Below are 27,270 nucleotides of genomic sequence, written 5' to 3'. Positions count from 1 at the left end.
GGTAAAGATCTTTTCCCATTCTGTTGGCTGCCGTTTTGTTTTCTTGACAATGTCCTTAGCCTTACAGAAACTTTGCAATCTCATTAAGTCCCATTTGTTAATCTTTGACCTTAGAGCTTGAGCCATTGGTGTTTTTTTTTCAGAAAAATTTCTCCTGTGCCTATGTGTTCTAAGGTTTTCCCTAATTACTCATCTAATAGTTTCAGTGTATCTGGTTTAATGTGGAGATCTTTGATCCAATTACACTTGAGCTTTGTACAAGGAGATAAGAAAGGGTCTACTTTCATTCTTTTGCATGCTGAGTGCCAGTTGGACCAACGACATTTGTTGACTAGGCTGTCCTTTTTCCATTGAATGCTTACAGCTCCTTTGTCAAAAATCAGGTAACCATATACGTGAGGGCTCATTTCTGGATCTTCTTTCTATTCCATTTATCAACTTGCCTATTTCTGTACCAGTACCATGCAGTTTTCAGCACATTTGCCTTGTAATATAGCTTGAGGTCAGGGATAGTGACTCCCGCAGATGTTTTCTTGTTGTTGAGGATGGATTTCGCTATTCTAGGTCTTTTGTTTTTCCATATGAAATTGCACATTGATCTTTCCAATTCCATGAAGAACTGTGTTGGAATTATGATGGGAATTGCATTGAATCTGTAGATTGTTTTTGGTAGGATGGCCATTTTTAAAATATTGATCCTTCCAATCCATGAGCATAGAAGATCTTTCCATTTTCTGAGATCCTCCTCAATTTCCTTCTTTAGAGGTTTGAAATTCTTGTCATACAGGTCCTTCACTTCCTTAGTTAGAGTCACACCAAGGTATTTCATAGTTTTTGTGACAATTGTGAAGGGTACCTTTTCCCTAATTTCTTTCTGCACATGTTTGTTCTTTGAGTATAGGAAGGCTACTGATTTGTTTGAGTTGATTTTGTATCCAGCCACTTTGCTGAACTTGTTTATCAGCTGTAGGAGTTCTCTGTTGGAGTTTTTGGGGTCTCTTAAGTACACTATCATGTCATAAGCAAAAAGTGATATTTTTATGGCTTCCTTTCTGATTTGTATCCCCTTGATCTCCTTTTGCTGTCTAATTGCTCCAGCCAGGACTTCCAGTACTATGTTGATAGGTAGGGGGAGAGTGGGCATCCTTGTCAAGTTCCTGATTTTAGTGGGATTGCTTCAAGTTTCTCACCGTTAAGTTTGATGTTGGCTATTGGTTTGCTGTATATTGATTTTATTATGTTTAAGTATGGACCTTGGATTTCTGTTCTTTTTGAGACTTTTAACATAAAGGAGTGTTGAATTTTCTCAAATGCTTTCTCTGCATCTAGTGAAATGACCATGTGATTTTGTTCTTTGAGTTTGTTTATTTGGTGGATTAAGTTGATGTGTTTCCTGATATAAATCCATCCCTGCATCCCAGGGATGAAGCCTACTTGGTCATGATGAATGATGGTTTTGATGTGTTCTTGGATTCGGCTTGCAAGTATTTTGTTGAGTATTTTTGCATCAATGTTCATAAGTGAGATTGGTCTGAAGTTCTCTTTCCTTGTAGGGTCTTTGCGTGGTTTAGGTAAGAGGGTTATTGTAGCCTCAACAAATGAGTTAGGTTGTATTCCATCTGATTCTATCTTTTGGAATAGTTTGGAGAATATTGGTGTTATATCCGCAATAAATGTCTGATAAAATTCTGCACTGAACCCGTCTGGACCTGGGCTATTTTTTTGTTGGGAGGCTTTTGATGATTTCTTCTATTTCTGTAGCTGTTATGCGGTTATTTAGATGGTTTATTTGGTCCTGGTTTAACTTTGGGATCTTATATCTGTCTAGGAATTCGTCCATTTACTCCAGATTTTCCAATTTTGTGGAGTATAAGTTTTTCTAGTAGGATCTGATGATTTCTTGAATTTCCTCAGTTTCAGTTGTTATGTCTCCACTTTCCTTTCTGATTTTGTTAATTTGTATACTCTCTCTTTGCCCTCTAGTTAGTCTGGCTAAGGATTTATCAATCTTGTTGATTTTCTCAATGAACCACCTCTTTGTTTTGTTGATTTTTTCAATGGTTTTTTTTGTTTCTATTTGGTCTATTTCTGCCCTAATTTTGATTATTTCTTGCCCTCTAATCTTCTTGGGTATATCTGCTTCTTTTTGTTCTAGGGCTTTTAGCTGTGTTGTCAGGTTGCTGATGTAAGCTCTCTCCAGTTTCTTTTTAGAAGCACTTAGGGCTATGAGTTTTCCTCTCAGTACTGCTTTCATTGCATCCCATAGGTTTGGTATGTTGTGTTTTCGTTTTCATTGAATTCTAGAAAATCCTTAATTTCTTTCTTTATTTCTTCTTTGACCCTGCTATCGTTTAATAAAGTGTTGTTTAGTTTCCATGTGTATGTGGGCTTTATGTTGTCTTTGTTGTTGTTAAAGACGAGCCGTAAACCATGGTGATCTGAGAGGATGCATAGGAATATTTCAATCTTCTTATATCGATTGAGGCTCATTCTGCATCCAATTATGTGGTCAATTTTCGAGAAGGTGCCATGCAGTGATGAGAAGAAGGCGTATTCTGTTACTTTAGGATGATATATTCTGTAGATATCTACTAATTCTAGTTTGTTCAAAATCTCTGCTAGTTTTGCCATGTCCTTGTTAAGTTTCTGTTTCCATGATCTTCCATTGGAGAGAGTGAGCTGTTAAAGTCTCCCACTATTATTATGTTGGGTAAAATGTATTTTTTGAGCTTTAGTAGGGTTTCTTTTATGAATGTGGGTGCTTTTTTATTTGGAGCAGATATATTAAGGATTGAGAGTTTCTCCTGACTGATTTCCCCAGGAAGAGTAAAAAGTGTCCTTCCTTATCTTTTTTGATAACTTTTGGTTGGAAGTTTACTTTATTCGATATTAGAATAGCCACTCCAGCTTGCTTCTTGGGGCTGTTTGCTTGGAAGTTTTTTTCCCACACTTTTACTCTCAGATAGTGTCTGTCTTTGTCTCTGAGATGAGTTTCCTGTATGCAGTAAAATCCTGGATTTTGTTTATGTATCCACTCTGATAGCCTATGTCTCTTTATTGGGGAGTTGAGTCCATTTATGTTAATAGATATCAAGCAATAGTTGTTTCTGTTTCCTGCTATTGGTGCTTTTGTGGGTTGAGTTGTGTCTGTGTCTTCTTCTTCTTTTGGTTTTCTTGTTTAGGAGTTTTCTTGTTTTCACTAGGGTGTATTTTCCCTCATTGTATTGGGTTTTCCACCTATCAATCGTTGTAGTGCTGGGTTTGTGGTCAGATATTGTGTAAATTTAGATTTGTCTTGAAATATCTTCATCTCTCCATCTATTGTGATTGATAGTTTTGCTGGGTATAGCAGCTTGGGCTGGAACTTGTGCTCTCTTAGGGTATGCATAATGTCTGTCCAGGCTCTTCTAGCTTTCATAGTCTCTGTTGAGAAATCGGGTGTGATTCTGATTGGCCTGCCTTTATATGTTACATGACCTTTATCCCTTACTGCTTTTAGTATTCTTTCTTTGCTTTGGGCACTTGGTGTTTTGACTATTATGTATCGGTAGGCATTTATTTTCTGGTCCAACCTATTTGGAGTTCTGAAGGCTTCTTTTATGCTCGTGGTCATCTCATTCTTGAGGGTAGGGAAGTTTTCTTCTACGATTGTGTTGAAGATATTTACTGTGCCTCTTAGTTGATACTCTTCTCCCTCTTCTATTCCTATTATCCTTAGGTTCGGTCTTCTCATTGTGTCTTGGATTACCTGGACATTTTGGGTTAGGATCTTTTTGTTTTTTGGATCTTCTCTGGCTGTTTTGTCTATGTTTGCAATGTTTTCTTCTGCCCCCGAGATTCTTTCTTCCATCTCTTGTAATCTATTGGAAATGCTTGCTTCTGTGATTCCTGATTTCTTTTTTAGATGTTCTACCTCTAGGGTTATCTCTTTTAGTGTTTTCTTTATTTTGTCAATTTCCGTTTTAAATTCCCTCTTCCATTCCTTCATCTCTTTGGTTTTGTTTTCCTCTAGTTCTTTGAGTTCTTTGAGTGTTTTTCTTGTTTTCTCTTTAAAACCTTCTGAATCTTTTTGCTTTTCCTCTCGTTCTTGTTTAAGTATCTCTATCAGCAACTTGGGGTATGATTTCAGGTCTGTGTCTTCTTTTTCTGGAGTGTTTGGTATTCCGATATTTGCTGTTATAGGAGAGAAGGGTTCTTGTGTTGCCAGGTTGTCTTGGTTTCCTTGGTATATACTCTTTCTCTTTCCTCTAGCCATTTTGTTGTCAGTGATATGTTCTGACCTTTCCCTTGTATCTGGTCTGTGTCCCTGGATATCCACTGGTACAGGTAGCAGATGGGCTGAGCCCTGTTCTGCACCTCAGAATCTTCGGGTGGGAACAGAAGTTCCAAAGTTGTGTTCCTGGTCCCAGGATCAGGCAGGGAGGGGTGTGCACTTTCCGTGTGCACTCTGCAGAGATCTCTCTGCTCCCTGGCTGCCTAGATCTCCTATTCACCAGTCTTTAAACTTTTAGGAACTGCTGGTCGGGGTGGCAGATGGGCCGGGCTCTCAATTTTGGCATATTATAAGGTATAGCCTATTATTGGACATTGGTAAGTGATATTATACAAGTACTACCGCATTTTGATACATGTTGGCTCAGTCTTTATTCTCATATTTTTGGTTGTGAGCCTAGACTTTAACAGCTGAACCAGTTCTTCACTCGTCCAAGTGGATCAAAAACATCAACATAAAACAAGATATATTGAATCTAAAAAAAAAAGAAAGTAGGAAAAAACCTCAAACTCATTGGTGCAGAGGGAATTTACCTAAATAGAACTCCAGTGGCTCAGGATCTAAAATCAAAAATTGATACATGCTACTAAAACCATTACCAGGAATTATTTTGTGCATCTTATGGGAGGAAGTCTTAAGTTGCACAGTAAGTAGATGAGTCAGAAAGGTGGAAGCCTAAAGGTAGACTGTGTAATGACACGTCTGTAGTTCGATTGTTTACAGAAGATCCTGCAAGCATTCTTTCATGAAAGGCCTGAGATAACATGTGTACTAAGAACATTTCAGAGGGGAAAGGGGTAGCCCTAAGAAGTAGAAATTGTTCTCTTGGAGGATGGAAAAGCTTTTCAGGTGAGGAAGACCTACTAGGCTTTTAAGAGATCCAAAGGGTTCTCAAAGGTTGGCTTAGATGGTTCTGAAGTGGATTACTGTTATGAGATGATACATTGAAAAGGAGAGAAGATAAGTAAAACATTCAGAAGGGAAAAATAGTGGGGTGCATCATGGCCTTTGGCCAGCTAGCTGGGCCAGGGATTAGGCCATCATGTTCACAAAGTGGAACCTTCTGGTAATGGGGCTGCTTCAATGCAAAACAGTAGAAATTTCCTGTTAAAAACAAGGTATCCTTTGAAGTGATGAAACAGTACACTCTCAAAGTGTGAGAGTCTGAATGTATGATGTCATAGGACTCATTAAGTGAGTGTAGATGCTAACACTGATATTTCTAGCTAGGTGTAGGACCCCCATTGAGCAATGAGCTCTGCCTGATAAAAGACAGGTCATCTGAAAAAAGAGGGAGGGTCCTTGACTCTGCCACCCTCAGGGCAGGGGCAGTAGTCAAAATCATCCTGGTAGTACTCTAAGATTGTTGTCATAGCCAGCTGGAGAAAACTACCATCATTGAACCTATCCACAGGTCAGCAATTAAAACTGGTAAAAAAAAAAAAAAAAAAAAAAAAAAAACAGAGGGACTAATCCATTATCTTGTAATAACTGTGAAGTATTTGGGACACACAAAAATTATACATGTAATTGTTCAGAGAGCAGAGTGGTTAGGGTTGAATGGAATCCAAAGCTGAAGAGAATGCACATTGGAGAAGGGAAGCGTGACAAGACTGGGAACAAAAGGAGGAAGTGGATGAGAGAGTGGAGGGACTAATCATGTTGCACAGTGGTGGGAGACAAAGCAGAGGTTAAAGGAAAGAAAGTTTGAAGGGTCTGGGAATGAGTATAATGACAGTTTCTAGAACATTAATGCATAAGGGGCCAACTCTGGTAAGTAGTTGAATTTGTTAGAGAAATGGACAACAGGTCAGAGCAAGTCTCCTACTGGTTGGAGTAGATGGACTAAGGCCTAGTTACGAGTACCAGAGACGTAAGGGACAGGACGTGTGAGGAAGGGTTTGGGAGCCCCAGGGCAGTAGTTCCTGAGGGCAGGTTTCAGGTTTATAAAACCTTGCTGTTTGTCTGGACTGCAAACCAGATGACGATGAGATCATCTTTGGATGCAGCATAAGAAGGCTGGGAGACACTCGTAACGCCAGCGACACTGGAGACCTACAACTAACTGTAAGTAGCCTCTGTGGCATCAAACTGAGAGGGGATCTTCTCTGTGTTAGGAACCGGAATTGAATCTACCATAGGAACAGTAACATAGGGAAAGCATGTTGTGGAGAGAGGGGGATACTTGGAAGGAAGATGTGGCAGAGTCAGAGGGAAAGAGAGGACACAAGAAAGAAGAGAACCTGACTGACTGAAGAATGTTCCAGAAATGACAGGAGCTGTCTCCAAATCCCTGTTGAAAACCTACCAGTTAAGTTGCTGGGAGATTTACAGTCAGAGTAAATCCAAGGGAAGGCAGAAAGAGTTTGAGATTTGGCTGAGGGAAAATGCTGAACAAGGCAATAATGAGGTACAAGAGTGATATTGGAGGTGATGTCTGGGGGATCAGAGAGGTACTGGTTGACAGTTGGGGAATGCACAGGTGCATACGAAATAGGACACCATCTTCCTGTCAAAGGACTAGAAAACAGTGGTAAGAACACTGGCCTTTGGAAAGTAAGTATGGGCATGTTGTCAGTGTTTACTGAGGTTGTGGCCATAAGGTTATTAATACGGAGGTGAGAAGAACAGGATTGACACAGGAAAAGCCAACAATGGGGGAAGAAAACATGCAAAAAGGGAGATTCCTAACACTTTCTGATTCTGATCTTAAAGTAATAAAGGGCACTGAGAATTTCCCAATTATCATATGCTATTCAGATCACAGAGAAATGTTGAATTTGTGTACCCACTGAGTCATTTACTATGTCTGATTTCACTTCTGAAATGCAATTCAGATAAGTTAAAGGGGGTACCTCAAAAGTTATGTTGGAAATATGGGGGAGAAATTTTGTAACCTGTGTTGCTGAGATTCCAGGGTGTTCTGAATACATCTGACCTGTGTCCCTGTCAGGATGTCAGTCAACTGGGGGACAATTTCTGGAGAGATCAGAAAAGGAAATGGCAGGCATCCCAAAACAACTCCTTGGCCTCTTGATAGAGGAAGTACCCAAGGGACAGATTTCCTAGTCACCTTCGGAGAGAAGCAGAGGGAAGGGAAACAATGAAGACGTAAAAGTACAGATCAAGAAGCCTTCACAATGGCAGAGCTGCTACAGAAGGGAATGTAAAAGGAAATGTAGGAGAGAAGTGAAGGGAAGGAGCAGGAGTAGAGGAAAAGAGAGGAGAAAATAGGAAAGAAAGGGTGACAAGAGAGAACAAGAGGAAGAGGAATGAGAGAACAAGAGAAAGATAGGGCCAGCCCAGTGATTCAGCTAGTACTTAGATTGTGGTGGTGAGGGTGTGTCCTGACCAGGATCCCATACTGAGCAGGACTGAAAGAGAAGAACTGAAGGAAGACAGGGAGAAAAAGCCAACAACTCCTCACAGAATAGAGCACAGGATGACCTACCACAATCAGCTGCTTCCTGGGTTACAAGAAGACCCTGACACTCAGGAGGCAGATCCATAGCAGTGGGGACAAGTTAATTTTGAACTAAACCTAAGGAGGTCTCTCATCCCAGAAAGTGAGAGAACAAATATCTCTTCCAGTCTATGGTTTAATCAGAGATGGGGAAAGGGCTGAGGTCAGGTTGGATAGGTAAAAATTCATGGTTAGCAATGTACAAGAATGATATTTGTGGTGTGAACTTTGGGAAGCTGACTATGGGAAAATGAAACTGCTAGCCACAGAAAGGAGGGACTATTCAAATTGGAATTTATTGACAGCAGGAGAGAGGGCTGGAATGAAGGCTGCCACTGAGTCCTGTTCTTGTTCTCTCCCAAAATCATGGGCAGTTATTCCAATTCAGCTTTTCTCTGGGGATGAATTCTTTAGGTGGAGGTTGGCATTCCCTCACAAGGCAGAGAGGGACTTTCTTGCTTGCAATTTCTCTGTACTTTGTGGATTAGTCATGTCTTGGGGAACATGTATAGCTGCGTAACTTTTAGAACTCATGCTTAAATGTCCTGGCTAACAGCTGCCAGGAGAGAGTCTGCTGGCCCTTGAATGAGCTGGTTCCTTGTGAATGGGAAGAGTGGCCACTAGATAGAGCTCTCGTGCTTCCTGACCTGAGCAGGAAATAGACAATTGTGGTACACATGAGGTGACACAACTTGCTGTGCCTCTCTTTAATCTTCTAGTACACAACCTTAGCTACAAACATCTCCTTATGGTTTTAAAGATCTTGAAGGCCATGTCTAATAAACTGAAGCAAGACAGAAGGATTCCTTTTATCAAATATCTGGAAAGATTTGACTTCAAAAATGTACAGCCAGGCTTTCTGATGTGCAGCCAGATTAATGTACTTCTACATGATTTCAAGCAGCCTAGACTGAAAGTAAGTAGTGTTCCTGAGAGCATCCCTGGTATTATCTCCCACAGAGAATTATGGTTATTAGGTTTGATAATGACCCTTTTCAAAATACCCTGAAACAGAGAACATACAGTCTTGGCAAATCCTGCACCAACAGTTTCTACTTCAGTGGCCTGGTAGAGCCAGAGGAGATACATTACTGATCAGGTACCACTCTATGCCCTGGCCTAACTAACCATAGATAAGCAGTCTTGGGTGCCAACAAATGAAGACTTCTCAAGGGCATCACCCATGACTATGCTTAGTGGTCATGAAATAATGTAGGAGAATTTATTAAGACACATAAGACATCTCTGTCATAACTGAAGATCACGTAACAGAGACATGGAGACTTAGATATAAATGACCTCAAAGTCTGGAATTCTGTAATGGACTTTGCTTAAAATTCATTAATAATTCTCTTAGGACCTGCAGACCTACCTCTGATAACACCAACTGGTAACCTGCCACCAAGACACCTTCTTCCTTCTTATGTATCTCAGGAGTACTAATGTAGATTATCCTCGGTACTTACCTCTTTATTATCATTCAGCATTTTTTACTATGTCAAAACTTATGTAGCATGTTTAGATCACTTAATATTTAATTATCTTCCATTGCTCTGTAGAGTGTGTTAATCCACCTCAAATACAATTACAATACATACAGTAATGGCTTCTGATAATGTATGATCTTTAGTTCTTAAAATAATGTACTCTTTTTCAACCCAGTAGTACTGAGTTCTTGTAAGTTCTAAGGTTTAAGAAAACTCACTCTAAAAATTTTGTTGTGCTCTTAAAATGGACAGGCATATAATCCTCCCATTATGATTCAGGAAATATTCAATGGCCTTGTAAATACAGTATTTGATAACATGTCTCCTTAGCCTTACTGGTCATGGCTCAGCTGTGTATATTGCATAGTTTTGCAGTTGCAGGTCAATATAAAGTACTTTAATTCAAAACAGAATTGCATGTGAATATCTAGTGAAGATGTGTGCACACATGCCTGCTATCAGCAATTTCACTGTAACAAACTTGTCAAACAGACACCTTTACAGCTTTTTAATAATATAATAGGATATACATAATATTTTTTGCAGGGTTGATTATAATCCCAAAAGTAATTTAAACATATTCAATACCTAAAGGTGAGTGACAGTGTGAACTAGGGTGAAAGTGGACATTAGAAAATACTGTATTTACTAATTTTTGTACCTATCAGTATATGTTAAACACATATACATTGAACATATACATAAATGCCTGATGATTGTGTGGGAGCAGAGTAAGAAAAACTTTTAAAGTAAACCATGATTTGTCAGTGTTCTTTGGATGTTTAGAAGGAAGAACTTGAGGAAATAGATTACTACTGAACCTTATTGCATTTATTATCTCTCTTAGAAACCTTTCTTCAAGGAAGACTGAATTATAGCCAATTTGGTGAAAGGACTATAAGGTTTGGAGAATATTCAAAGAAGAAAATAAGTGATCCCCCATTTGGTGAACACGAAACTAGTTCAACTTTTAGTGACACTCCCTTTGCCTCTGAACAAAAGGGTTGGAGATCTGCTCCTTTTACTACTCTCTGTCCTTATACTGTGGAGACTGCTCCAAGTACTAACACTGATAACAGGACTTCTGACACCTACTCTCTGAACACTGTCTTAAACACCTGCACTACTGACAGTACTCCAAGAAACATGGCTGACAATCATCCAGACACTAACAGTACTTACAGAATCACTAGACCTTCTGGTCGAGCCCCAAGAAATTCTACTTCAAATGCTGGCTTTTACACTGACATCAATAACAAAATTATAGGCCCTTTAATAATTAATAACAATGTAGCCTCCTCAGAAGAAACTGGCGAACCACCGGATACTGAGAGTATTCCAAGCCATACTTCTGAGAGCGCTTGCAACACTTCCATCTCTGAAAATGCACATACCCCCTCCTCGATTAATGATGATCTCAGAACTTCTGGTTCTGCCACCATTTCTGAAGACAGTCATGGAGAGACAGAGACTAAGATGGGAGCTGGAGACAATAATCAGATGTCAGGTGAAAACCAAAAGAAGAGTCAGTCATCGAATGAATCACTGAAAGGTAAACACAGGAACCCCATTTTGCTGTCAATGAAGACAGAAGCCAAATGATTGATATAGTAGAGTGTCATTATCTGCTCTGTTTCCTCATTACAGCTTTACCACTGTTCTAACTTATGTTTATTTTATTATTAATTGACAAACAATAAGCCTACACTTATAAAGTGTGCTGAGACATTTTGACACATACTTACATATGGAACATATAAATATCATGTGGAATTAGCAAATGCAACTAAAACATCCATCATGTCACTTATTTATTAGAATTGTTTTATCATTTCTTATGTTGAAACATAAAAATGTATGCCTACTATATTGAAATATTACTTATAATGACTAAGTCCCCCTGCTATTCAATAGCTCCCCAAACCTATTCCTCCTATGGAAGTTTACTCCCGTTGACCAGCAGTTCCACCCTGCTTCTATTCCCTGGTTATCATGTTATCTTAAACTTTACCGTATTCTACATGCCAGTGAGATCACGGCATATTCATTTTTCTATGCTTGGCTTATTTCATTTTGTCTAATGTCCTTCAGGTTTTATATGTTAGAACAAATGACAGGACACTTATTGCAGTTTTGAAGTCCAAATAGCTATTGCAAAATCATAGCTAGGCTGCCTTTTAAAACCATGACAAACGTTAGAATCTGTCTCAGAGATGGAGTGCTTGTGAAGAATGCCAAAAGCCATGGATCAAATTGCTAGCAACACACACACACAAATATACATATTAAATAAAGTAATATGTCTTTGAATTATTTCTAATGTCTTCTAATAAATAACTGTATATTTCAATCCTACATACCTTGTCTGATTTTATTTAAATTGAGGAATTTTGTACATATCCTATTAGAGTATTATATATATGTTGACTGGGTTCTTTTTCAAGTGTTTTAATATAAATCGTAATGAGTCTTACTAGTTTTCATAGTGATGACATATTCATAGTGTGTTCTAACTCTTTTCTTTTGTTTTGGCCAAAATATTATTTTGTTTGAAGTAGTTTTTTTTCTTACTTTTAGAACACAATACAGAAGACAGAGCACAGCCATGTTGTTTTGAAATTGAAAAACCTGTGGTACGTAACACAAGTGAAGATTTCATGCCCTTCCATCTTTTCTACCTAAACCTCCAAAAATCATTGCTAGTTTTCTATAAAGCACTGTGTTAATATTTTCATAATCTTCTGCAGCAAAGTAATAAGATTCAATGAGGAATCATTAAAGAGAGGAGTGGTGGCTTATCATTTAATCATAGTATTTAAGCACCTAATATGGAATTTGTCCATAGTATCAACCAATACCTAAGAAAATTTTGTATTAAAAAGTACATATTATGACTATAACATATACTTGCATTTTCTTCATTTTAGGTTTCTAACATTCAAACACGATCTGCTACTGTTTCATGGACTCTGAACAGTAATGAAAAATATGACATTGATTCTCCTATGACATATGAATTGGCACTGTCAAGCAGTGGTAAAAATGAAATCTATAAAAACATTTATACGTAAGTCTTTTAACTATTTTACATTATTTAATTCATATACATTATAAACATACTGTCATTCTGCCCCAACTTATACATAACCTGAACTTTTCACATTCTATTAAATTCTTTTTGACAGGAATAGGTTTCTAGTAGTAGGTTACCAAACCAATCCACAAAGCTCCTTAGGGTCATAGCATGTTATTCATATACCTGCTGCTCATCCAGTTGCTGGTGGTGCTTAACTTTAATGCTGGCACTCAGGGGGCAGAGGTGGGCTGAACTCTTGAGTTCAAGGCAACCCTGGGCAATACAGTGAAGTCCAAATTATCCAATGATACAGTCAAGAAAAACCCTGCCTTGGAAACTCTAGATTGATAGACTGATGCTTACAGTTTTATCTTTGAGACTTTATCTTCTTTAGTCAGAGACTTGATGTGAAAATGTGAATTTATGTACTGGATAATTAGTACTTAAACTGGTGCGATCTAATAATTCCAACCTACAATTCACTATGCTGCATAGCAGAGACGGGGTTATGTAAAATTGTTTGCATGGAAATCTTTTTCTGGTATACCATGTACTTTACAAGCACCACAAGCTTTAACAAAATGTGACTTGGAGAAGGAGGGTGAATTGCAGCAGCTACAGCAGTACAATGAGATTGTCTGTTGTTCCTCCTCTGGTTGCCCTTTGTTTTGAGTAGACTTTGCTTACAAGTATCAATACCTTCCATTTTAGAGGGGTCTTTTTAGGATCTAAAACTAGAACAAAGTCCTTAATGTTTACTCAGGAAAACATAGGTGTGGGAATGCAATGTCTCTGTCCATAGGATAGAGGGGATCTCACCCAGAAAGTCCCTCTTAAACTGAATGATTATGTGAGACATGCTGTTCTTCAAAGTATTTGGTATCTACACTCTTATAAATGAGCTACTTAGAAGCAAATCTGTAATATTGTGGTGACAAATATATGCAGTAGTAAAATACAAATTAACTGCTTTCAATGAGTAATATCATTGCTGGTGTGTGGTGTAAAGATTTATTGAATGAAGAGACAAGACAAACTCAGAACTTCTGGGTGGTGACTTTCCTGATGACTACTTTGTGCAGCTCCATCAGCTTCCTCTTGGTGCAGGTGGGCAGATGGGGAGATGAATGGATTTACAGAAGTGTGTCCCCATGTCTGAACATGAGCACCTGCCTTAGAGACCTAGAGAAGCTCTGTTGTGTGTGAAATGGTGAAAACCACATACCTCCCAAATCATACCATCCCCAAAAACCTAGACATGATCCTCAATGGAGGCTGCAGCCTACTAAGAACATTATTTTGCACACATATAATGTGGTTTTAAGTGATCAAACTTTCGAGGGAAATTGTGGTTCTTTATTACTTATTCAGTTATTATGAGACTAGGACAACTTACTTTACTGTTGAATATATGTGGGAGCCCATATAAACAAAGGTTGTCTTCACAGTGGTGATGGTGTTACTGTGCTACTACATGATCTACAACCCTGCATGGTCTACTTTTTAAGGTAGGAACTTTGTCCCACACAACCTACCACCAGCCTGTAGCCAGCCAATTCTAATTAATGTATATGAGTTTAGTACTTTGAATTCCTACAAGCAGCCTAGCTATTAGCTGGCCAAGTGCAATCTGTATACTCATATAAGCAAGCATATTTTAAACTCATGAGGCAAGAAAATAAGAAAAAGACTCAGGAAAGGAGAAAATGGGGGGCTAGTGAGGAAGTAAAGGGGGATCGATGATTATGGAAAGGGACCAAAAGAGCTTTATGGGGAGAGAGGAAGTTGGTGTTCATATATGAGAATGCCACAATGAACGTTGTTCCTGTGTGTACTCAATATGTGCCAACAATAGAACAGTAAAGAATATGTCTGGAAACACACTTGCACATCTGGACGAGAACTCTTACAATAATGTCTGTTCCCCTTTCAGAGTTACAACCATAAGAGATGCACAACACAGAAGTGTGTCTGAAGTGGTTAGCTTCACAACACCAGGCTGTGAACCTGATCCTCCTCTTGTACCCACACTGATTACCAGAACCAAGAACACCCTGAATTTACAGTGGAAAGTAAGGATTTTGCTGACAAATCATCCCAATGTGATTTTAAAGCACTGTCCAGGTTCCTGAACTTTAACCATAAATGATACATACTTCATCTAATCTATATCTCCATCACTTCTCTTCACAGTGATCTTTCTTTCTGTCTAGAGACCATGACGAGTGGATTGAGAAATAACAATATACACCTGGTCGCTTTTCTAGCACTTACGTTTTGGTGCAAACCATCCCAGTTAACAATAACACAATGTCTCTGGTTTCTTAGGTGTTCATTTTAACCTCTTTCTTTTATGCAGTCTGGGAAAATGACATATAGAACCAGGGTGTGTCTCAGAGACTGTAAAATGTGGGTCTAAAACTAAAATCTGAACTGGCATGTAAACAAATATCTCTATACAAATCTTTTCAGTATAAACTCACTGCATAAATATATGCTCATGATATGTACAGGATATATATATTGTTATAAAAAAATAAACCATCATACTTTTAATGTTCTTGTTCTTTTCAGGGTTCCAATGATAATGGATCCAAAATAAATTGCTTTCTTTTGGAATGGGATGAGGTATGTTCATTTATTATTAAATGGTGATATTTTCATATAACATATTTTGATTACTGATTCCTTTCTTCCAACTCCAGATCCCCTCACCTCAAGACACCCCTATGCAAGTCCACATACTATTTCTCTTTAGAAAAAAAAAACAGGCCTCTCAAAAACATGAAAGAAAACAATACAAGAAGATTAAAAGTGAAACCTGAACAGAACAAAAAAATTAACAGAGGAAAAAAGAGCCAAAGAAAAGACACAAGGAACAGTTGACACAGAGACACACACTTTCTCAAACAAAGACTTCTCAATAAGACACAGAGTCAGAAATATAATATATAAATTAAAGATGTGCAGTTTTCTTTAATTCAAGGCAACAAATTATATGCCACAAAAGAAAATCTTCCAGATAAGTACTGAGTTCATTTTGTGTTGGCCAACTACTGCTGGGCAGAGGGCCCTTCCTGAACTATGGGTTGTACACCCAGTGAGTCTCTAGAGTCTCTCAAGGAAATTAACTTTTTTGCAACAGTTTACATCCTGGGTTAGGGATGGGGATTTGTGTCCTGTTCCCTTGCTCAGTGCTGGTATCAGATCTAGCTTAGACCCGGTACACAGGTATTTTAAAAATCACATGATATTGAATGGTTAATGTTATGACGAATATGTGCGACGGGTGGTATTTTTAAATATGGTACTATTTTGTGTGCATCGTCTAGGGTAAAGGTGAAGACTTCAAAGTTCGTTACAGTGGGCCCCTGAAACAGCACAAGCTCTTTAACCTGAGCCCATCGACAAAGTATTTGTTCAGAGTAGCTGCCAAAAACCACATCGGCTGCAGGTACACTGAATTATTTCACCACTGGAAAATCTATACAGCCATCAGCTCCTGAAATTAATGATTTCATTTCACCTTGTTCTTTTAGTAATTTCAGCGAAACCGCAGTCTTCTACACATCAGGAGACAAGCCTTCAGCACCACTGCCACCTAAGTTGAAAGAAGCAGGAGTCTACACATTGTCTCTAGAATGGTGTGCACCAACAAACCCAAATCCAAATGACACTCTCACTTATGTGCTAGAGATGGAGGAAGAAAACTCCGTAAGTCTCCTTATTTCTTACTTTTAGTACTTATGATGTTAAGAATCAGCTTTGAATAACTTTTTATACTTACTTCTCACTGGAAAATCTCAACCTTGAGTCCCTGTGTTCAGAATGGAATAAATGCACAGCACTGTTGGGCAGGTCTCCATGGGCCTCCTTATCCCACAACTGGGTGAATGCAAGAGCTCCGTGCTCTATTGAGTCTCTATACAATGAAGCCTGTTAGCATCTTCAACTCCAAGCCTGTTCTAGGTGACTCTCTGTGGCCACACATATCTTTAAGCACCTTCACAGGAATTCTCAACCCGTGTAATTTCTTCATCATGTTTCCTCATGTGGGTAAGCAACTACTTCATTCCATTCTGGCCTTCCAAATTGGTGTCAACGTGATAGTCGATTTAGAAAGCAGCCATAAATAACTGTGTACATGTTACCAAACTTTAATTCAAGCAGATAACATTGAGATGAGTTCTGGATTGTACTCATAGACTATTTGTTTTCACATGTGCTATCTCATTACAGCTTGAAAAAAAATGAAGTTTGAAAAATAGTAATCATCTCAAATTTTGATTGAAAGTTAATTTTTTCTCTCATAGAATACAACACAGCCAAGCAGAGTTTCCCCTCCTCCACTCCAGCTCCTTTAACCTGCCCTCTAGCAGATACACACACCCTTTCCTTCAGAGAAGGGCAGCTCTCCAAGGGATATCAACTGAACATGACAAATCAAGTTACAATAAGACTAGGCACAAATCCTCATAACGAGGCTGGATGACAGAACCCAACGTGAAGGAAAGGGTCCCTTGAGCAAAAAGTTAGGATTCTCACAGAACACCAACCTAACATCATAACACGGATGCAGAGGATCTGATGCAGACCACTTTGGGAATCAAAACCATTCATTCAGGAAGACAGTAAATTGAAGCTACACACTGAACCTAGGTTTTCTTACTAAATTCACTGTCCTCCATTCTCAGGGATTGGGATTTAAGCCTACATATGATGGTGAAGACCTCTCTTGTACCATAAGAAATCTCCAGAGAAACACTACATACAAATTTCGGGTATGTGAGATAACTTCTAAGTTGGTATTTTCTCTTCAACTCAAACTGTATTTGGCACTTAATTCTTAGAAATTCTCATGCAGCAGACACAATACACATTATTAAACCAGATATTAATCCCAGGAAAAAATAATCTTTTTTTTTACAAAAACAGATTATTGCCTACAACGTGGAAGGAAGGAGCAACCCCAGTGGAGAAGTGAAATATACTACTCAACCAGCTAGGCCTGGACGTCCTAAAAAGCCTTATGTAGTGGGAACAATCCATGCCCGCCAAGTGACAATTGGATGGGGTAAATAATGCTTCTCTGTTGAAACTTTGTTCTTTATTTACTATTGAGAAGAAACCTTCCTACAATTTACTAAACAATATTTTCATTTACATGTGAACTATTCTGCCATATAGATGAGGTTACTTGTAAACCCTATTATTTTTCCTTATTTGCTGTTGATTTTCCTATTGCTGGCTTAACCCAAGTGAACTAATTATTGAACTTTATATGGATCTGTGAATAATCATCTTCCAAGTAAAAAGTATTTATATCCAATACAAAAGCCATAAATAGAACTATGTGTTAAAGATGAATGTCAGCTTAATCAGAAGTTACAACTATACATATTTATCGCCTATAAACTATAAATTATTCCATATCTACTTTTTATTTTACTCTCTCCATAAAATTTTGAAATGCTGTCTAATTGCTTGATAGTGGATTTCACATGTATGTGGCTTGTATGATGTTTCGAGATTATTTGTACAGCAATGTTATTATGACAATGTGCCATGGTTATATTTTTCATAAATCTATAATTAATGAGATAAAATATAGGTGAAAAGTTGTGTTTTCTTCTCTTAGACGTACCCAAAGACAATGGTGGAATGAAAATTTCAAGTTTCAGTTTAGAAGTTTGTGACAATTCAGATGCTGGTAAGGCAACACAAATTTTAAAGGCTTTTTACTTTGAAATGATCTTATACTCATGTAGAAATTATTTAAAAATTGTACAGAAGTCCAATATAAAACTTTCACTTGGCTTCACCTAATAGAAGGGTCTCCTGTAGAGATGGTGCTATTAGCAGTACCAGTATATCTGGATTACTGCACAAGCATAAACCAAAACCCAGCATATAATTGGATTCCTTTGGATTTTAATAAGAAGTTATAATTCTCTGATCACTTAAAAATTTTGTTTAATTCTACTGGGAATTAAATTATTTAACAATCATAAAAATATGATTGTATTTCGGCTGGATAGACAGCTCGTTGGTTAAGGGCACTGACTGCTGTTCTAGGGGTCATGCCTCCAATCCCCAACAATCACATGGTGGCTCACACCTATAGGGTGTGATGCCCTATTCTCATGTGCCTGAAAACGGCAAATGGACTTGAATACATTAAATGCATAAGTAAATATTTAAAAATATTATTGGATGGAGTTATTTCCCAAAATGAGTGCCAACGAGCATACATGTGATATGTAGATTGTATATATAGTTTATGTCCTGCATACAGTAACTGTTGTGGTGACCTGTAACATGTATGCATGATTTATGTAGAAACTGAACCAAAATTTTCTTCTTCTTTCAGCAAATCACTGGAAAATGATCTACAATGGCACTCTACAGGAATTCCTGTATGATGACCTCCAACCAGGCACCACATATAAACTGAGAGTCTTTTGCACTTCACCTGCAGGCCAAAGCCGTGTAAGAAACAGGAAAAGAAAAGTTCTCCGATAGAGAATTGAAATAAACTGTCATATTACTAAATGTTTTTTGAAGCTGGTCTTGGATTTATTACAATAGTAAAATACTCTGTATTTCTCTTAGCCTTCAGGTGTATTGACAATTCAGACACCTACTCCTCCTCCTGAGACTTGCCAGTCACAGCCCTTACTTGGTAAAACCAAGGACAAGGATGCCAACCTTCTTGGTAAGTGAGGCTTCCTTATGTGATTGACAACTTTTCCTAAGTCTCCTGTCCTGTCACTTCTGCTTTGTGTGCCTGTGTTCACATCCGGAAGGTATGTTTCATTTAGAACAGAACTTAATATTTCTTAGCAAACCAATCCTTGGTAACTGACAACCCAAATTAAATGTCTAAATCAAATTATGAAGTTACTTGATAAAATAGGCTTTGAGGATCTAAGCATTTTTAAAGAGTTGCCTTAACTCACTCTACAGTATGTTGTACTGTTTTAAAGAAACATCTCTAAGAACTGGGGATTTAGTCTGGAGCCAAATGATGGGATGTGTGCTTCGTAGTCACAAAACACTAGGTTACATTACCAGTATCAGGGTCATTTTGAGCTGGGAAGCAAAACTGACTATGTTTTACATATTTTGTAGACAATCGATCTGTCAATGGGAAGTCAGAAGCACTTGTGCATGCCAAAAAAGGAAAAGGTTCTCATCAGGAGAGAACGGAGCACCCCAAATCTGAAAAGAAATGTTCAGTAAGTAAATTAATGCCTGATGAACCCATACTTTCTGATTAAAAACACAAAACACCACTGGAAAAGTTATACTATTCAGGTGAGGAAGGATCAGTAGAGATGTGGTGTATACAGACTAAAGACACAGTGAGGTACATCCTGGGCCTAGAGTGCCAGGTCAGCCCAGAGATGAGTCACATAATTCTCCAGGGTGGAAAAGTCTTCGTCTGCCCTAGGTAGTAAATGGTACCAACACGTTTCGACAATTTCAATGTTTCAAATAGGAGACAGGAAAGCCTCTCAATGCTGATGGTGGTGGACACTGGTGTAAGGAAAATGCCTTTACCTCCATATTTAGGAGACAGAGTGAACAATGCTATAGTATAAGTAGGTAGGGAGGTACATAAGTCTGAAAGTAGTTATGTAGGTATAGACTCAGGATAAATGATCACTTCCGTGTTCTCAGCTGAGGGCAGGACCCTAGCAAGTGTACTGAGCTGCTCCTGTTTAAGAAGGAGGAAGTTTGCCTCCTCCACTCACTGAGAATTGAAACAATTGATATTCTCATGATAACAGTCATCAATGGTAACCCAACAAGTATGGGGTATTCTTTAGAGAGCTACGCTCAATGAACCAATCCATGGTCCCAGGCATGGGTGGAATTGAGCTGACTGTAAACCTTAAGGGAGTCATCTACTGCCTCTGAGTAATGGAGACATGTGTGTGTCATGAGAAGGGAGTTGTCCATAGCTGGGAGCATCAGGGATGCTGGAGGGACGGGCTGTCCAGAGGCTGCAGGGTAGAAAACCGATGTGACCTGACTGCAGGCAAAGAAAGAACTAGAGGAGAAGACAGGAAAAAACAACTCAGTAAGAGACAGATGGAAGGCTCTGACGTACACCTGGAACAGTCTTTGCCTGAAGCTAGAAACATAAGGCTCAGGTATTTGTCATGAGATCCTTTAGACAAAGACAGGCTGGAGGTAGTCAGAGATAGAATTCCCAAGGACTGCTCAAGCACTGAAGAGGTATAGGTGGGGGAGCTCTTGGGAAAGAAAGCACCCTTGAAATCTAACAGTGGGATGTATGTGTTTGAGGGAGCTGTGAAGTTTGGGGGCAGTCAGTGTAAGAGGTCTGGGTTCATCTCCACTAAAAGGAATAGAAATAAATAACTGATTTCTGGAAAGGTAGCATTATTTTAACAAGCACAGAACAAATTTACATGTATCACTTCATACAAAAGAAATAAAACTAGTTCTAAAAAATCCCAAAGTACTGAACCTGAGCCTAGGTGATATAAGTATCCCTGAAGCCAAGAAAGAAATCTCCTCCATATATTAAAACACTTAAAAATGTCCAGTCCAAAATGGGTTCACTGGAGGAATCTGTAAATCATTTAAATATAAGTTAACAGTGACTTTACATCTTCTTTTTTAGTAAATCAGCACTAAATTAAAGCCATAAACCAAGCCAGCAAAATGAATTGTACATGGAGTCTCAAGTACTCAGTGTTGAAATACCTTACACCCAGAGGCTTTTCTGGCCCTGAGCAACATAGCAAGAATCTCTATCTTAACGTTTGAATAAATGAATGGATGGATGGAAGGATGGATGGATAAATGGATGGATAAATGGATGGATAGATGGATGAGTGAGTGAACAAAAGCTAGACAGTTGGCTCACCAGTTAAGAGGACTGGCTGCTCTTCCAAAGGACCAGGGTTCAGTTCCCACCCTTCACATAGCAGCACACTACATCCTGTAATTCTAGTGCAAAAAGTTCCAACACCATCACATGGAAACACATGCTGTCAAAAACCAATGTACATTAAACGAAATACATAAACTCCTTCGAAAAATAAATAAGCGTTAAATTAATAAAGAAAGAAAAATAAAAATGATTTGTTAAAATATCATAAGAGAAAATACTTGGGATTTATCCCTAGCAAACTCTTGATACGAAAAGCATAGCCAACATAATGGAGAAGTGGTTAATTTGATTTACTCAAAGCTTAAAATGTTTACTTCTCCACCCACAATACAGGATGAAAGTGAATGTAAAGGCTGGGAGATAGTACTTGTGGTTCATATATCTTGCCAAGGAGCAGGGCCTAACTTATATAAAGGGCTCTCAAAATTCAACAGTGAATTGAAACACTCGGTTAGGAAATGGGTAAATTACTCACTGCAGCGAATATGCAGATGGCAGATAAGCACATGAAATTGTTCAGCATTGTTGACTAATAGAAAAATGCACAATAAAATACTTTTCCCTATCTTTCATGCTGCCTAAGTTAAGGGGTAATGATAACACCAAGTGCTGCCAGAGACACGAGGAAACTGATCATTCACGTGTTTCTGATGAGAATTATAGTCCTTCCCCAAAACAACACAGTAGCATCATATGTAGGACAGAAAAACCAAAATTTGCTTAGATATCTTTCAATAAATGTGTGGCTAAATAAACTGCTATACAGCTGTACATACTGTTCAGTAATAAAAGTGAATGTTTTATTAATATATGAACTAGCTGAAAGCTCTCCAGACAGTTGACTACTAGGAGTCTGAGCCTGCAGCAGAGTTTATCTGTTGCATTATTCAATTTATGTAATATTGTGAAAATCTCAGAATTGTAGGAATGATGCCTAGCAATTAATTGTTGCATAGAAGAAGGAGAGTATGGGAAGATACTGTGGCTACAAGAGAAATACCTGGGAACCTGTGGGAAGAACCTCTTAAAATTGAAGGAGTCCTAGTCACCGAATTAAACTTGAGTACACACACAAATGAGTGCACACAGTTCTGAATGACATCAGTGGGTTTCCTCAATGGTGATTTCCTGGTGTGATATTGGACTACAGATATTGAAAATGTTGACTCCAGAGGTACAGCATATGTGTGTACTTATCATCTCAGAACAACAACCAGAAAGAATGCTGTGGCAAAGTAACTGAAATTCATTAATTTGATGGGATTGCAGCAGAGATACAAACTGAAGCACGAAAAATAATAGGGAAAAGCTTAATGTGGGGTGAGACTTACAGTTATAATTTTCCTAAAACATCTACATCAACACTATCAACTTACTTTCCTCCATGTGGTCTCTTTATGTTCCTAAAAATGCAGCTGGTAAGTCTCAGCTTTTTTTTCTGCAATATAGAACCAAATATGTAGTGGATGAATTTAGGACTCATGGTTTTCCTATGCAACAATATGGTCCATGTGTGGAAAATGGTTGAAAAGAATCGGAAACAAAGTATGTGTTTTTCAGGAAGTAAATATAGCTGGCCTTGGAATGTTAGGAGGAACTGCAAAAGTGACCACACCTGGAACGGTACCAGCAATGGTTCCAATGTTACAAGAAGTTGAAAACAAAGTACCTGCCAAGCTGTCATCAACTTGCATAGCTATCCGGTGGGAGGAGCCAGACTGCCATGGCTCTCCTGTCACTGGATATAACATTGAATACGGAGATAAAAAGATCCTGACTGTCAAAAGAGTAAGCGAGTATGTTCTGAAAAATCTACAGCCCAATACTACATACAGGTAAGTCCCTCATATCTTATTTCGGGAAAATGAAGAGAATGTTGTGAATACACACATTTGTGTATTATATACACTTCACATGTCTCTTGAAAAGAGTTCTTCATTGGGGAAATTTGATAACAGTGAGAGACCATGTCTGCTCTTCACCTATAATTAATTCTCAATAGTAGTAATGTCCGGAAAATCTGACTTGTAATCAGTATAATCATTCTAACATAGATAGAGTGGCTTGGCTTACAGAAAGAAAACAATTTCAATTACTAAATATGAATTTATACATTTGACATTTCCCACTAGAATCAGAATTCAAGCTTTCAATCATTATGGACTAAGCCCTTTCAGCCCACCAATAAGATGCAAAACCAAACCACTACCACCAGAGCCTCCACAGCTTAATTGTGTGGTCTATGGACACCAGAGTCTGAGACTCAAATGGGGCACAGTCTCAAGCAAAAAATCACTTGCCAACTTTATCAGCTACACCTTACTAATGGAAGATCGATCTGGCAGGTAACTGCTCTTCCCATTTAAAATCTACTGCAGTTTGAATTGTTATGTCATACCAGGCATGCTAGCTAGCACTTGCTCTTTCCCCGTGTCTCTGTCTGTCTTTCTTTCTCTGTCTCTGTCTCTCTGTCTCTCTGTCTCTCTGTCTCTGTCTCTCTCTGTCTCTCTGTCTCTGTCTCTCTCTCTCTCTCTCTCACACACACACACACACTCACTCACACACACACACACACACACACACACACACACACACACACACTTGATTTCTATAGGTCTTTTGGTTTCCTTTGTGTTACTGGCTAAATTTGACTTCTTAATCTTTATCTTCTTTCTCTCAGATTTTCTGTTGTTTACCGTGGGCTGGATGTGACTCACAAAGTGCAAAAGTTGAGTGAATATACTCAATACAAGTTTAAAATCCAGGCATGTAATGAAGCTGGCGAAGGACCAGAGTCTAACATCTACACTTTCACTACAACAAAGTCCCCACCTACTGCGCTTAAAGGTAAATGGTATTCACAGGCAGGAACCATTCAACTGGTGCTTCCACAGAACATATATCAAACTGAGCAGTAATTAGAAAATACTAGAGTCAGAGAGGAGACCATGCTCAGACAGAAACGTGCTACATGTGTACTGTCTCATGAAAATGCTTCCTTCTAAATTCTTATGTAATGTGTTCAGGTGACAGTAACTCTTGGTAGAGGCCAGAACACTAATAATTGTAAGGTGGTTCAACATTGATATGAAATCTCTCCTCTTCAGTGTACTGCCAGCTGAAATGCAGTCAGTTAAAACAATGGTGCCTAGATGATGGTAATGCATCTTCTGTTCTGAATTCTGCCCCTATCTCCATAAGTCCCATTTTCGTAAAATATTAGCATAACAACATGAAATAAAGAATGTACTCCTTTCTGACTCACACAATTGCTGAACTCCTAAGACAAAGATTTTATTAATATGTAAACAATTCTAAATATACAAAGTACCATATAAATAAAATACAGATTATTCTAAATGTAAAGAGGCACTATTAAATGCTATATAATTTAAATAGAAAATCTAACAAAGCACTATTAAGTTATAACTTTGTTAATGATTCTCTATAATCATGATGGTTTATGGTATAACAAAATTATTTCCACTAATAAGTACAGTTTGTTGAGTGTAGTAGTACATGCCTTTAATGTCAGCAAAAAGAAGACACAGGCAGGGGAATATCTGTGACTTCAAGGATGCTTTGGTCTTTATGAAGTCTCAGGCCAGCCACAGCTACATAGGAAGACCTTCTCTCACAATCAGTAGATATCCTTTTAAAGTATTGCTATATATTTCTCATAGTACATATACTTATGTTTGTAATGATTGTGTGGTTGCATGAGTCTTTTTCAATATATTCTAAATCATTTAAAAAAATACCTGGGGATCCACAACATATGCAGACACCAAATCCAAGCACTATAGCTGATCTTAAGATGTACATACTGGCAGGAACCAGATAGAGATGCATCCTCAGGGACTACATCATATAGATACAGCTGAGCATGCTTGCAGTTAACCATGGGTCTGCACTTGGGGACCCCAGTGATTGTGCTATACAAAGAACCTAAGGAGATGAAAAAGGTTGCAACCTCATGGGAAGAACAAAATTATCAACCAAACAAACAATCCTAAACTCCAATGGACTAAAACACCAACCTTTGTGAGCACTTTGAGAGACCTATTGATCCAGTTTTATATGTAGTTGAAGATAGCAGTGTCTGGTATCAATGTGAGAAGAGGCTTTTGTTCTAGGGAGGGCACCTTTCCCAGTGTATGGGAATGCCAAGGCAGTGAGGTGGAGAGGGAGATTAGGAGGGAGTGCACCTTTGTGAAGGCAAATGGAGAGGGATGAAGAATGGGAGGGAAAAGGATAACATCTCAAATGTAAATACTAAGTTTCTAATAAAAGAAGAAAAAATAGTAATCATTTAAGAACAAAACTGGAACCTTCTAAAATGTTACTTTTTCCCCAGCACCTAAAGTACATCCACTGAATAGCAACTGTTGTGAGATCAAATGGGAGTCCTTGGAGCCAATTAAAGGTGATACCTTTTACTGTCTTCAAGTCAACACTGGAAAAAAGTCTAATCAGGTATATTCTCTCAAATTTCGTCTTTAACATTGGCCAGGCATGGTAGCATATATATCTAACCTCAGCTCTTCTGGGATAAAGGCAGGAGGATACAGGGACTCTGACCATATATAGCAAGTTTGAAGGTGCAGAACTTGCCTTTTAAAAAATGCCATGTTATGGTGGAGTATGCCATTGGTCCAGTAGTTGGGAAGCAGGGGCTGGTGGACCTTTGAGTTTTAGGCCCCCCTAGTATAAGGAGAGAGAATTTCAAAGATAGTCAGGACTTAAAAAAAATAAAATTATAGTTCTATGTGCAGCTGAGGGTTACATTTTGGCCAAGAGTGGGTTATTTTGAAAGGTGTTTAGAGTAAGTAAATCTTATCCAAATTTTCCATCTCATCCATAACATTTATTTACATAATCTTTACTTGGAAACTAGCTTATTCATTTAATTAAATCATTAACATTGAATTATATAGTATTTTTTATTTCTACTGGCCATAACCTATGGTTCAAATACATAATGCAATTAAGTTTTAATGGTTGAAAGGTTTACTATGCTTTATTCAATAAAAACTATCCCATCAATACTGAACTCCCTCAGAATATTAGCAACTTTGAATAAAATGTTTCTTTTGTTATGATCATGTCCATGAAATTGTTTTCATCTTGATTGTTGTAAAAACCTATCCAATGCATTTTTAACTGGAAAGACAACTATAATTTTCATTTCATCCTTTTTGCTTAGATTTACAAAGGACCGAACACTTCCTTTTGCTTTTCGAACTATCAAGCAAATTCATGCTATCGCTTCAAGGTGTGTGCAGGACTCCGATATGAAACCTCCGATGGTATTCAAGAGCTGTGGGGGCCATATAGCCCCAGCGCTCTGTTCTCAACATACAAGCATCACTCCAGGCATGGCAAAAACAGTGGGGGTAAAGGAAAAGGCAACCACAGGGAGAAAGGAAGAAAATACAATATAGGGTTTGCATTTATTGCTGTATTGTTTGCTGTTGTGATTCAGTTCTTCTTATTAATCTAGTCTATTCCTTTAGAAAAAGGAAGGCAAATTATATCCAATTTAGATATATGTCAATGTTTACCCTTATACTAAGGTTTATTGTTAGAACGTAGATACATCTCAAAGCTTATGCTTACACTCAATGCTTATTGATGGAAAGTAGTAACAGAAAAAACAAATCAAAACAAAAAAACAAAAAACATCAAAAAAAAAAAAAACAAAAAGACCCTTTCTTGACTTTAAAACCTGTATGAAGGTAGAAAAGAGATTTCTAAGGAAATACATGGACCATTTTTTATTGTTCTGTCAACAAACATTGGCTGGTTAGGTAAAACTTCCTCACCTGTGGAAATTACTTTCTGCCCTCACTTTTCAAGTTCATGTTTTCAAAAATTTTATGATTATGGAATAACTAGAGTAATTTGGAAGATTTTTGGAACAAAATAAAAAAATCACTTCTGTCTGTCCTGTTAACATCCATATGAAGTAATAAAAATGTATCTACCAAACTCCTCTGTATGCTTATTTGTTCAAAATAACTTATTCAGCTATTGATTCCTACC

At 38.1% G+C, this 27,270-nt stretch overlaps 1 protein-coding gene across 1 annotated transcript; it reads left to right on the top strand.

Annotated features, from left to right (window-relative positions):
* Positions 1 to 10,258: 10,258 nt before the first annotated feature.
* LOC308414952 (fibronectin type III domain containing protein 3C1-like) lies at positions 10,259 to 26,728 on the top strand (the record flags this gene model as incomplete). Its single annotated transcript, XM_080910108.1, has 19 exons — positions 10,259 to 10,775; positions 11,801 to 11,856; positions 12,151 to 12,290; positions 13,748 to 13,807; positions 14,233 to 14,371; positions 14,874 to 14,927; positions 15,632 to 15,753; positions 15,839 to 16,013; positions 16,994 to 17,080; positions 17,235 to 17,373; positions 17,938 to 18,009; positions 18,670 to 18,788; positions 18,912 to 19,014; positions 19,431 to 19,537; positions 22,786 to 23,060; positions 23,358 to 23,570; positions 23,906 to 24,072; positions 25,583 to 25,701; positions 26,432 to 26,728. Exons 1-19 carry the CDS (start codon positions 10,370 to 10,372, stop codon positions 26,726 to 26,728), a joined length of 2,850 nt encoding a protein of 949 aa, XP_080766234.1. The 5' UTR covers positions 10,259 to 10,369.
* Between the last annotated feature and the right edge of the window lie 542 nt (positions 26,729 to 27,270).

The sequence above is a fragment of the Micromys minutus genome, assembly GCF_963924665.1.
Source record: "Micromys minutus genome assembly, chromosome: X".
Classification (NCBI taxonomy): domain Eukaryota; kingdom Metazoa; phylum Chordata; class Mammalia; order Rodentia; family Muridae; genus Micromys; species Micromys minutus.
This window is presented reverse-complemented; position numbering and strand designations above follow the sequence as displayed.